The sequence below is a fragment of the Symphodus melops genome (genome assembly GCF_947650265.1).
Source record: "Symphodus melops genome assembly, chromosome: 16".
In the NCBI taxonomy this organism is placed as follows: domain Eukaryota; kingdom Metazoa; phylum Chordata; class Actinopteri; order Labriformes; family Labridae; genus Symphodus; species Symphodus melops.
In genome coordinates, this window is record NC_136706.1 from 13,667,008 (window position 1) to 13,680,260 (window position 13,253).

Here is a 13,253-nt window from a genome sequence, read left to right on the forward strand (position 1 = left end):
TGTGCTGTTACTCGTCGTTCCTCTGAATGGAAACGAGCCGTCGTTAGTATTCAGCCGAGGAGAGTCAGCCTGGTGTTAATGGAAAGTTCATTTTCATTTCCATTTCACAAAAGCACAAAACAGAGAATCTGAGTTTGAATAAAGTACAATTTAAAAAATGCCATTAAAACTCTAAACTTGTGTTGGCTTGGTGGACTTAAGAGTAAAACAATCACACGACCTATCTTAGCTGGAGTGATTAATAGTCCCATTCCGCTGCAGTAATCTTTCTTCTGTTACGAGTTGTTTAAATTTAAATACTTACATTAAAAAGTTGTGTCAGACAATGTTTGCAAAATATTTCAAGATTGGCCCGTTTTACTGTCTTAGAGTCATCACGATAGATATTTGCGAAACAGCAGGAGAAAAGCTGATGCGTCTGACATAAAACCAGATGCTTCTGCTGACAGATGAACACTTAGCTTAGCGATTGAAACTGTGACGACGAAACCACCCGGCGGCAGCGATCACAGCGGCGCAGCGGAGAGTAGGCAAAGGGTATCGCTGCCTCCAGCATGAATCATCTCTGCTCTCCCTGAACAAACGTGCAGACTTCAGCGACAGCAATTTGCATATCAACGGCTTGATTAGTGACTTTTCATCCATCGACCTTTTTCTTTCTGCTGCATTTGTCTTTCTTTCACAAAATATTTGTCATCAGTGTCGTCCCTGCAATAAGTCGTATGTCACTGATTTATTAAGTGCTGATCTTTGAGAAGTAAAAGTATGAGCTACTGTTGTGACTGTAAAAGTGAAATGCTTGTTTTTTTAAGTTGAAGTTTGTGCTGAAGACGACTGTTAAAGTTTGGATTCAACGGCACATTACTGATCAGTTCTTAATGGTTTAAATATAGTAACTATTTACATTCTTGAGGCTGCAGACACAACAACGTATGAGACTGACCGGCTGGGTTTTTTTTCTCTTTGTTCCTGGGCAGATTTCGTTGGATGTGCTGGCAGACATGGGTCATGAAGAGCTCAAAGAGATCGGCATAAACGCCTACGGTCACAGACATAAACTCATCAAGGGCATCGAGAGATTACTGGGAGGCCAACAAGGTGAGGAAAAACTAAGACACACACACACACTGCATTCATGGGGAAAAATGAGTATAGCACTAGTCGACATGTTAGCGCCAATGTTACAATCTGAGGCAGAGAAGGAGAAGAGCTACTGGCCTAAAGGGGTGCTGGGACAAGACACGACAACAAATCACAAAACAGACAAGAGATAACGAAAAACACAACAAGAAATAAAACGCAGCAACAAAAAAAAGAAAACACAATAAATAATAAAACAATGAAAAAAAACCACGAGAAATAAGTAACACAACTACATTAACTTCCGACGGAGAAAGCAGGTATCTGTTTTACAATAATTTTCGCTGATTGGACGAACGCACTGCCGATCAATTTAACAGGAAGTAAGCGCAATATGCTTTTTTTGGTGTGAGGCAGACAAAAGTTAATGAAGGAGGCAGAGCAGGAGGGCCAAAAATATCATGATGTATTCCACAAATTGTGGGAAAGAGCTCGATGAAAAGTTAGGGCCAAAATGTTGCAGTGGCAGGAGATGAGATGAACATCCAGATGTTGCAGAAACAAATAATGAACATAACCCTTCGTTCCATCACTACGGGGTCACTGCCTGCCTTTGGTAGATTCCCTTTCCGTTAAAAGTTAATGTTGTTGTGATTTCTTATTTCTCCAGGTTCGGAGGCCCTTCATTTTTCTTCCTCCATTGTTTTGACAAAGTTGAGAACAAAAGTTAAATGATGTATTTATTTGTTTATTTTGTAGATCCATTAATGGCTTTATTTCAGAAGACAGTAGAAAGAATACAAATGAGGAAGAGAGATTGGGAAAAACACGCCGGAAGAGAGCTGCACGTCAGACTTGAACCCGAGTCCCGCCATTGAAGAACTATAGCTTCAGTACATGGGGCGCTACCTAACCGCTAAGCCCAACCAGCTCCCCAGGCCCCTTTATGATTTTGATTGTTCTGAAAGGAAGAAGTGGCTTAAAACAACAATCACAGAGTTTTTCCAAAAGTGGAAGTATTTCCAACAGAATGCAATATAAGGCTGAGAGCAGAACATGTTGATCAGTTTTGTGTGGACAAATTACACATGCTTCAAATAAACTGCATTCCATTGAGAGGACATCACTTTTTTTATGTTATATATGTTCAGGTTTTTTTGTGTGTTATTATTATTATTAATATTATTATTATTATTATTACATTATAAAACTTTCAAATTGTGTGTTTGTAGGTCCAAACCCTTACCTGACGTTCCACTGCTCCAGCCAGGGCACTGTGCTGATCGACCTGGCACCCGATGACAAGGAGTTCCAGTCTGTGGAGGAGGAAGTAAGGAGACACACACACACACACGCACACACACGTCATTCACGACACAGACACTTTAAAAACTTCCGTGGATTCATCTTCTTCCAACATGACTTTATGGCACTTTGCTGTAATTTAGTGATTTCTCTTGCTAGGTTTGTAATTATTTCTGCAATAGGCAATTTTCCCACCATCTGGTAAAGGGCACAAAGTGTCACAACTGTACAGACTCTGGGTGAAATATCAATGAAGCTGCCCCCACTGACTACATTTGTCTTGTAAATGAAAGCAGTAATTCAGAGAGACAGCAGAAATCGGTCTGAAGGAGTTTTAAATTAATGAGGATTGTCAGATGTTAACAGAAATTTAACAGGTAATTTCGACCGTAAATTTGACTCAACAACTTGAAAAATGACTGACACGAGAGCTGTCTACACTTCTTTTCATACCAGAAAATGTGGGTTAAGTGCCTCTGCCTTTTAATGCAGCCTCTTTTTTTGTAAAGTCATCCGTCATTTCAGGTATTAGGGTGATAAAATGAGTAAGTGAAAGACATTAATCTCTCTTAGCTGCTGGAGCTCCTGCAGTATTCGACTTCTTTTTTTTTATAAGTGAGCTGAGTTCGGTCCCTTCTTCTTTGCTGATGCCACATTTTTGCAGCTGCACTCGTCTACATTTCCCACAGGCATCGTTCAGATCATCCACCGTGATTGAATGAGCTGCAGCTCCTTCATCACTGACTGTACAGGCTGTGTTTACACCCTGTGATAAACATGTCGGCTCTACTACAAATGCATCTCAGCGTGCGTATCCAATGACTGCTCCTGTAATACGCCGTCAGACTTCCCCTCCCGGCTTTGGATGCAAATAAACAGGAAAATCATTTCTATCTTTAAAAACCAGTTTCCATTGTCCATGTATACAGCTTATACTGTTAAGGGTGGCAGGCCGGCTTAAACTGATCCCAGCTTACATCAGGTGAGGTATTATCTTTTTATCACTTGAATTATATTCATTCAAGAAATTTAAGTGATTAAAAAACAAACAAAAAAACAAGCTGCATATTCGGTGCAGAGAGAGAAGAAAGGCGGTCATGCGTTTGTGCAAGTGAAAGGTAAAAAGTCTTTGATCAGACTCGATGTCAAATCTTAATTCATCTTTGATCCTAAGTCTGATGTTTTTTGTTCTTCATCTCAGTAACATGCATGAGCTCCTCTGCAGCCTTGGAGTCTTTGTTAACTAAGGCAGATACTGTAGCTCTGTGACATATCAGTTTCTGTATCCTTACTTTGTCACTTCATAAGCACGCTCCTAATGCGGAAAGTTGAACTCTTGCGAGCGTGGGACGGAGTGAGAAATGATGAGGCAGAAGAGTTTGAAAAAATAAAACAACCCGGAGAGACGCGTTATATAAGTTTGACGAGATTGAAATGCAAATGCAGGTGGTCTTTTACATAAATGATCTCCAGTATTGATTGAGTACGGGCCTGTGTATTTTTTTCGACGAGGCGACCTCGTATAAGGGCAAGATCAAAGGGCAAGGCGGCGCCACGAAGAAGCAGACGGATAAGATGTACCATGAGGTTTTTTTTACATAAACATATATAAGAAGCACCAAACTGAAGGTTATATTTTAAAAGTTCTTTATCTCAACATAACCATACTGTTTTCTCTCTCTCTCTCTCTCTCTCTCTCTCTCTCCCTCCCCCTCTCTCTCTCTCTCTCTCTCTCCCTCCCCCTCTCTCTCTCTCTCTCTCTCTCTCTCTCTCCCCCTCTCTCTCTCTCTCTCTCTCTCTCTCTCTCTCTCTCCCCCCCCTCTCTCTCTCTCTCTCTCCCCCTCTCTCTCTCTCTCCCCCTCTCTCTCTCTCTCTCTCTCTCTCCCTCCCCCTCTCTCTCTCTCTCTCTCTCTCTCTCTCTCTCTCCCCCTCTCTCTCTCTCTCTCTCTCTCTCTCTCTCTCCCCCTCTCTCTCTCTCTCTCTCTCTGAGGTTAGGTTAATTTAAAACACAAAAGTCCCGCGATCAATCCGTGCTTCATTAAGGAGGAAATATCATGAGCTGAAACTAAAGAATGCAATGTTTTCAGAAATTTAAGAAAAAAAGTGAGAAACAATAGCAGGTATTGTCATTTGTCATCGTCCTGGATATTAAAATAAGCTCTGGGGTTAATGAAGTCTCATCACTGAGTCTCTTATTGGTTGCTCTGTGCAGAGGGACAGCAGGACAGAAAGCCTTTCATACGTGACATCACTCACATTATCACTCTGTTTGAGGCTTTAGGTTGTTTGAAGGTGTGTAATTCAGAGTGTCCTCTCTTTCTTTGCCTTGCCTTCTGTTCAGCTACAGAGCACTATCAGAGAACACCGTGACGGAGGCAACGCGGGAGGAGTCTTCAGCCGCTACAATATCATCAAGGTGTGTGTCCAGCTATCTCAATTCATGGAGGAAAAATAAAGATCAGTCGTAATCAGCCGAGTGAGTAGACTTTTGTCGATGCGTGAGCTTCTTTGATTGGACCCTTTCTCTCCTCCCTGTGACTCCACAGATACAGAAGGTGGTGAACAAGAAGCTACGGGAGAGATATGCGCACAGGCAAAAGGAAATTGCAGACGAGAATCATAACCATCACAACGAGCGAATGCTCTTTCATGGTAAGTTAAAATCTCGTCAATATAAACTGGCATGGTTTGATTCACTCAGCACGCATGTGTAAAACCCAGAAACTTGAAGGCAGTGTCAATCTCTCTCTCTCTGTGTTCTTAAAACACTCGCGTGTTTGCGTCCACGTAAGCATCAAATAATGATAATCTGTTTCTGTAAATAGTGGAAGCAGATCATTGCTGAAACATTTCATAGCTTCTATTAAAGGCAGGGTTGGTCATTTCCTCCAGATACACTTTTTAAGAATTTGCTTGAAATGGTCTTTAAGTCCTGAGAGTAATTAATAATTCATGAGCTCTTAAAAAGAAACAAAAAAGGTCAGTCATCTTTAGCACGAACAGTGTCTCCCTGCTCGCTCTCTACCCCATGCATGCACGAGCCCACTCTCAATCCGCTTCTGGACCAATGGCGCGAGTGCATGTAAGTGAGGGGCGTGGCTTTTAAGGGAGCACAGAGGGGCGGAGCTTGATGAAGATGGAGCACAGAGGGAATGCTACTTTCAAAATCATCCAGCACAGAGAAGACAGAAACAAACGTCATCTTCCTGAAAATGATGATGACAGTTGGTGGGTGACGTGCAGTGTCATTATTACCGATGAAGACAACAAAAAGTGCCTCTTATTTGAGTTAAGCTTTGTGGGTAAACTCCCCCGTAGCTACTTCCTGTTAGTCGACTCGGACCTTTTTCCTCTCAGGTTCAAGCGTTTGTGCCCTGTGAGATTGACTCCACTTTGTACTGCAATGCTTTCATACTCGCAAGCCCCGACTCTGAGCTTGAACAATTCTCATTAATCTTCCATGTCTTCGCCTCTCAAGCACACAGTTTAGTCAGGACACAACCCTCAGGACTGCAGCCGTCTGCTCTTTCTTTCAACAGTGCCGAGCAGAAAATCCCACGAAGTTCTTTGGCTTTTGTGATGCCTGAAATGATGCGTCTGGCACGGCGATCAGTCTGTGTTCAAAGTCTCTTAGATCACGCATTTCCCAGGGTAACACTTATTCAAAGTGTTCCTACCCTGTCTGCTCTTTATGCTTTTGGAGCTTTATTTATTTGTGATTTCCTGTCAGAAGAAGAGAGCTGTTGACTGTTTATAAAAAGAGAGGCGTACTTATTGCCTTTTTTTTTCTCTGAAACTCTTACAGTCACTTTTCATAGTTACTTATAATTGGGGGATGCGCGACTCTGTTAACAAGAAGGTTGGGGGTTCGATCCCCAGCTCCTGCAGCGACGTGTGATGGGCGAGACATTTAACCGCAAGTGACTTCCCCTGCTTCAGCGGCGGTGTATGACTGTGTATGAATGGGATGAGTTACTTTTGATGGTCACATTACATAACAACCTCTGCCATCAGGATGTGAAGGTGAAGATGTGACATGTGGAGTAAAAGTGATTTCAGGAGACTAGAGAAGTGCTATACGAGCTCGAGTCCATATACCATTTTTTTTGGATGACTCTGTGGTTAAAGGAAACAATTCGGGCTGTAATCGTGATTGATCACTAACTTTCAAAGCCAATGGCATTAAATTTCATTTTTAATGAATGGCTTAATTTAAGAAAAATGGTACGGCTTTTATTTTGAAGGAAGGACCTTCTGGTAGAAACGGTAAAGAAATGAAATGTTTGATATTACTTTCTGAGCTGTTTAGACATTTATTTAAAAGTGAAATGGACACAGCAGTGTTGCTCTTTTCCTTCACTGCGTCAACAGGGAGACACTGCCAAAGGTGCCTAAAGGGACAAAATAACATGTCTTAAGTTGAGACCTTAGTTAACCCGTCACACTTCCTGTTCTGAATCTAAAACAGACACACACGTGTTGGGAGCTTTTGCAGGTAAAACAGATCCTTTAGAGATCTTGGAAGCCGTGGACTTCTTGTTGTCGTTGCTGAGTGATGGACTTTATACGAACGTGTCCCTGACAGCTTTTACCATGTCCTCTTGTAAGGTTCTCCCTTCATCAATGCCATCATCCATAAGGGCTTCGACGAGCGACACGCCTACATCGGTGGCATGTTTGGCGCTGGCATCTACTTTGCTGAGAACTCCTCCAAAAGCAACCAGTACGTGTACGGGATCGGTGGAGGGACGGGATGTCCCACCCACAAAGACCGCTCCTGCTACGTGTGCCACAGGTGAAATGTCCCAGAAGTCCAGATGAACTAAATTGACTCCGCCATGGAGACATTTGACTTCTCCTGTTTGTTGAGTAACAGATCAGTTCTTCCTACATGGAAGATAAAAGACAGTGTCCCAACTCCGCCATCTATGACTTTTATTTTATATTATTTTAATTATTAATTATTCATTCAAAACGCTTTCCTACATGCACCTGTCTTTCCACCTTTTTTAGTTTAATGGACGACTGTCCCAAGAAGCAGAGCAAAAACGTGTTCAATAAAAACAGACAGTGTATAGATTCTTCCATATTTCTAATCCTTTCAAATCACTTCCCATTATTTTATGAAGTAAGTGTAAGTTTGACTCAGGAACAGGCAAATTATTGAACCCAGTTATTTATTCTGGATTCGGTTCAATATAAAGATTTGCTCTATATGGATTCTAAACTTGATTATTGGCCTTGGCAGAGGTCTGCATCCTCTCAAGGCTCCTGTCGTTTTGTCGTTCAGAATGTGAACTCAAGGTAGAGAGAACGTGGATTAGCTTTTTACCAGCAAAGTAGATAGAGAAAGAAAATCCTTTTAGGTCACCCGGCAAGTAACTGTAAAGTGGTTACAGCAGTCTGAGCAGTTAACTTCATGGCATTATGGCACATTGCAAATGTTGTTTTAGATTTATTTGAGTCTTCTTGCGTTGACTTTATTGGACCGCTTTAGAGAGACGTGGGCTGACGTGCATCAAATAACAACAGTGCCTGAAGTCGAACCAGCATCCAGAACTGTAGCCTCTGTACATGGGAGGCCTGCTGTGCCAACTGAGCTCATCCAGCACCTCACACGTTATGCAAATATTACATTTCTTTCTGTGATCTCCAGGGCGCTGGGTGGTTTTGTTTTTCGAGCTGCAGAGAACAATTTTGGAAAGAGCAGTCGGTTACTGACATGAGCTGCCCTCTGCTTGTCTGACCCGTCCTTCATCTGGAGTTTTTTTTTCTTCCTACTCTGCATTTTCAGGCAGATGCTGTTCTGCAGAGTGACGCTGGGGAAGTCATTTCTTCAATTCAGTGCAATGAAAATGGCCCATGCACCCCCAGGACACCACTCCGTCATAGGCCGACCCAGTGTCAATGGACTAGCCTACGCTGAGTACGTCATCTACAGAGGGGAGCAGGTCAGTACACACACACACACACACACACACACACACACACACACACACACACACACACACCATTACTAAAACACCATTGTAATAAGTGGATAACTACAGATTTTCTGGGATGGATATATTTTGTATTACTGCATTAATTTAAGACAAACCATGAATTAATCCTAATCAATTTGATTAATATAAATATTCTCTAATGATGAGTTAATCAGTAGGAAAAAGAAATCTCTTGCCTTGATATGATGTGTTCTTTGTCCCCAGGCGTACCCAGAATACTTGATCACCTACCAGATAGTGAAGCCCGAGAGTCTGGCCACGCCTGCTGCCAGCCCAGAGCAGAAGTCCTAGAAATCCCAGCCGGATTGAAAGAAGGCCAGACTGCAAAGAACTAGAGCCCGTCTCTAGGAGGACTAGAGTGACACTAGGTTGGCATTTCAAAGCTCAGACCCTAAACTGAGTCCGGTGAGTCCGGAGCTTGGCTGGAGCTGAGGCAGGATCGAAGAGTGGAACCCTCAGAAACGAGACGTGGAATGTGTTCAAACAGAATAAGAGGAGACGGTGGCTTTTAGTGTCCGCCTATGACACATGCAGAGCAGACAACGGATAAAAGTGAAATTTGGATCAACAGTTCTTGAGTTTCACATGTAAGCACGTTTTTGTTTTTTTTTTCCAACGTGCAGGCCTCAGACTTGATTGGAGAGATAAAAACAGCAGATAGAAAAAGAAAAAAAAAAGAAAAACAAACATCTCTGATTTTGTACCTTTCCACTGCTCTATACTCTTCTTCCTCTGCAGTTTATCCCCTGTGATGTTTCGATATCGTGTCCTATTTCTGCTTTGTGCATCATCAACAGCAACAAAACAACATCCCAAGGCCGCTTTCAGAAATAACAATTCTGGGTGCTGAGAAAACAGAAATCCAGCACATCTTATGTTCCGGCTTGTCATGTTTTCACCAGTGAGGCTCATGTCAACAAGACGCTTTTCTCCGCGCTCCCTCACAGCTCTTCTGCTGTAAACAAAGGCGCGATTCTGAAACGAGTGCGACGAAGGAAAAGTCAAACAGATCGTAGCGCACAAAATGCCCAGGAGTCGCAGAGAACCAGAAAACATACAGGAGATCACAATCACAACACGCTGAGTCGCCTCTTTCCCACTTCAGCAAATAACAGGAACCAACTTTCTTATCGAAGCAGTTCATGAAAACTTCAAATCCACGCAGTGTCCATCACAGATTTATAAAAAAAAAAAAGTTCACACAGTTTCAGTTCACAGTTGGGGAACAGTTAAGTTGCAAGAAGCAGCTAAATGTTGATGTTTAGATTTCGCGTCTTAATTCCAATTTGTGCATCAACAGCGACAAAAGAACATCTCGAGGCCACTTTAAGAAATAACCCTCGTGGTGCTGCGAGAACAAAAACCCAGCACATCTTATGTTACAGCTCATCATGTTTTCACCAGCAACTACTAACCTGTACGTGCCTGAATCAATCTGACAAACACTCCAAACAACGTGACATTAACCATACTGATCTTTTGTTTTACATCTGAAGAGTCATTTTCAAATATGTCCATCCCTGCAATTAAAATGGTACATCCATTAATGCAAAGAAGGCTTTTAATTGGCTCTGACTTGTTTGCTGTGCATTTCAGCTCAGTGAACATATGTATAAAAAAAAAAAACTCATTAAACTTCATTTAGTATTTATTTGAACCAGGAAGACCACAAGACTGTTGTTTTTACACTCGTAGCGCACACTTGACACAAGCTCTGATCAGTTTGTTCAACTGTTCCCTCTAAAGCAGAATGTGGCAACTCGCTCTACATAAAACAAGAACGAACTGTATCATGTGATGTTTTTGAACTGCACACACAAAGCTCTGTGTGTACTCACCCTGCCAAAGTGGGATCATTTCTGGTAAAAGAACCCAAACAGATGGATACACAAAAAAGTCCAAAATGCATTGAAACGAGCTCTCTCTTGTTAAGGCGCTCGCCTGCCAGTGTTTCCTTTTATGGGCATGAGAAGTGACTGTTACCACTGGAATAATGTAGGGAAAATCAAGACTGTGGGCATTATTCTCTGTTGTCTTGTCAAATACTTTACATCTGGAACATGTTTGTATTTTGTGTTTTAAAGTCATTCAAAGGGACTCGCGTTTCTCTTTTCTTCTGCTGTTTACATGTGCCCGATGCACTGATTCCGTTTTATCGAGAACTGTTGCTGCCACCTAGCGGTGAAAGAAAATAACTCCACTGTGTTTTGCAGTGGAGCACAGATGTTAGTAATGGTGCACGTTGTGTTGGGTACCATTCTGCAAAGTACTACGTGTATTTCTCTGAGGCATTCTCCGTTTTAGTTTCATTCTCTTCGTCAAGTTCATATGTGTTCCCGTTGTTTTGCGTCATTTTTATACTCCTGGGTTTTCACAACTCCAACGTAACAAATGTTTAAAGTGATCATCGTCACTGTATTCAGCAGTCTGGTAACGGGCTTTACAAGGACATTTATAGAAACCAGAGTTGTGCAGTTTGTACGTCCAGATGAACTAACACACGTGTGTATTGACCACTGACCGTGACAAAGTAACATGTCACACAAACCTCAGAACAAGATTAACATTCTACTTACACTACTTACTGTAAGCTAAAACTGTTTTGTTTTCTGTTTTTTTATTCGTATTCTGACCATGTTTTTCTGTTGATTATTTATTTACAGTTATTATTTTAAGCTGTACACCATGGGACCACCCGCGGGTCCAGCAGTGCTGGAGGTTAATGACGTCTTTGAACATTTTGGAATGACACTTTTTTTTTGTCTGGAAATTCTTATGTGATGACTCAAAGTCAGGCAACAGCAGAAGAGAGAGAGAGAGTTGGTTTTGTATCCATTACATTTTAACATATTGAGTTTATCTTTAGTTTTTATCCAGGCTTTGTTTATTCTGGAGTGTTTGTTCGTCAAACTCAGATTTCAGCCGAAGTTCATCCCAACAGCAATGAATGATACAACATTTCAGTAGCAGCACATTTCAACATATTATAAAATAATAATTTGCAGCAAAATGAGATGGAGTATAGTATGACTGATGCAATTTATAAAAAAGTACATGGACTAACAAACGATGACTGAAGCCAAACTTAAACAATGAAAGTGTAATATTACATTTTAATTGGAGATATGTTAAACAGTTGGACCACTGGTACACTTAACATAATATTGGCCCTTGTATCATTTAAAAAAAAAAAAAGATTTTATTTGTCCAGAGGACATTTCTGTTTTACACAAACTATTTTTTTTATATTTCTGAAATTTTTGCAAACACAAACCACTCCTTAGATGTAAACCAGTGATTGATAAAGTAATCACTAAGTCGTGTTTTTTTTTTTTACTCCTTCAGAGTCAGTTATGGAACAATGCTTTCCAATGAGAGGATGTCTCTGAATACAGCTGGAGTTTATGTGGTCACAAACTCTATGATTTAATACCAGAGAGCTGTGGGTGCTGTTTTAAATAGGACTGAACATGAACTTACTCTAGATGGGCCTTTTAGGTCTTTTCTGGATCATTTTGAGTTCATTTTCTGTCTTTTTTTTTTTTTTTTTTTTTTTTTTATTCCTTTGAAAAACTTTTCAGAGCCTTTTTTTATGTGAAAACTATCTGAATTGTGTTGGAACTGGTTCGTCTCTATTTAATTGTGACAAGGGCCAGTCAGCCATCGTGTTGTAAATACTTTCGAGAGGTGTGTGCGTGTGTGTGTGGCCAATCATTCAATCCATGATTCACCTTCTGATCTGCCTTCTACAAAAGCCACACGTTTGATGATCACACTTCCTCTTCGTAAAGTTTGAACTCCTGTTGTACAGACGGTTGTACAGAGCTGCCAATCAGCTAATATGTGGAACAAATGCTCTTTTCATGTACAGAAGAAAATACTTAATAAAAGAAATTAACAGTCTTTTTTGTCTCAGTCATAATTTTTGTTCAGCATTATTACAATATTTTATAACTTTGAATTCATCTAGCCTTTATTTTGATGATGTATTATTTGTATTAACCTACAATAAGAGCGGCTTTAATTCATCTATTAATGTTATGTTTCAGGTTATGTCCTCAATGATACACAGAATATTTGAAACACTCCCCGATAGAACACATGTCAATTCTAATGCAAAGCCAAGTACTGCCCTGGATGGCCATGAAGTTTATAACATTTCTATGAAACTTTAAAGATATATATTTTTTGCTTGATGTTACTGTAAAGTGCGATATTTTATTATGTGGTAATATATTTTCATGAATATGGAAATGACTAAAAAATGTCAACGAGAATTGTAGAAACTCGTCATGATTTCACAAAGATGAAAACTTATTTTAACTTCAAAACCAAAACTTTCTTCAACCTACATGAACGAAAAAGGAGCAACTTCTCATCAATTACTGAAAAAATTACATGCCATTTAATATATTTTCAGTCATAAACCTACTTGACCTTATTGATGATTGTCAATCTTCATATCAGCTTCAAAGCTTTAAGGTTTTAATCAGTCAAAAACTGGTTTCCCATTTTGACGTAGCAGGTAGGAACCACTGGTGCTCCTGACAACATAAAATAATTTAAGACATGTATTGTCTAAGATTAAGAAGACAGCAGACTGCATTAAAACTTAAATTATCTTCTACAGTTTAATTGGTACTCAACGTTTTCTAGTAAGTGAATGGCCATAAGGGGTTATATCATGCGGCACCTTTGTATAAATAAACAGAAATGACTCATCTGGATGGAAATCAAGAAGGTGAAAAAAACAGTCAGATCATCAATTAATGATGTTAATCATAACATTCTACTACAAAAAAAACTGCTAACTATTTTCCATCAACCTTACAATTTGATAAAATGTCAAAGATTATTATGGTT

General features: G+C 40.4%; 1 protein-coding gene across 1 annotated transcript in view; it reads left to right on the forward strand.

Annotated features, from left to right (window-relative positions):
- The window catches only part of LOC306837471 (poly [ADP-ribose] polymerase tankyrase-1), a 79,453-nt gene extending 67,160 nt beyond the window's left edge, over nt 1-12,293 (forward strand). Inside the window, exons 19-25 of the mRNA XM_079365169.1 lie at nt 978-1,098; nt 2,313-2,410; nt 4,727-4,801; nt 4,932-5,037; nt 6,994-7,180; nt 8,180-8,336; nt 8,595-12,293. Of these exons, the coding sequence (XP_079221295.1) occupies nt 978-1,098; nt 2,313-2,410; nt 4,727-4,801; nt 4,932-5,037; nt 6,994-7,180; nt 8,180-8,336; nt 8,595-8,681 (831 nt within the window). The 3' untranslated portion in view covers nt 8,682-12,293. The remainder of the gene's footprint in view (nt 1-977; nt 1,099-2,312; nt 2,411-4,726; nt 4,802-4,931; nt 5,038-6,993; nt 7,181-8,179; nt 8,337-8,594) is intronic.
- The last annotated feature ends 960 nt before the right edge of the window (nt 12,294-13,253 follow it).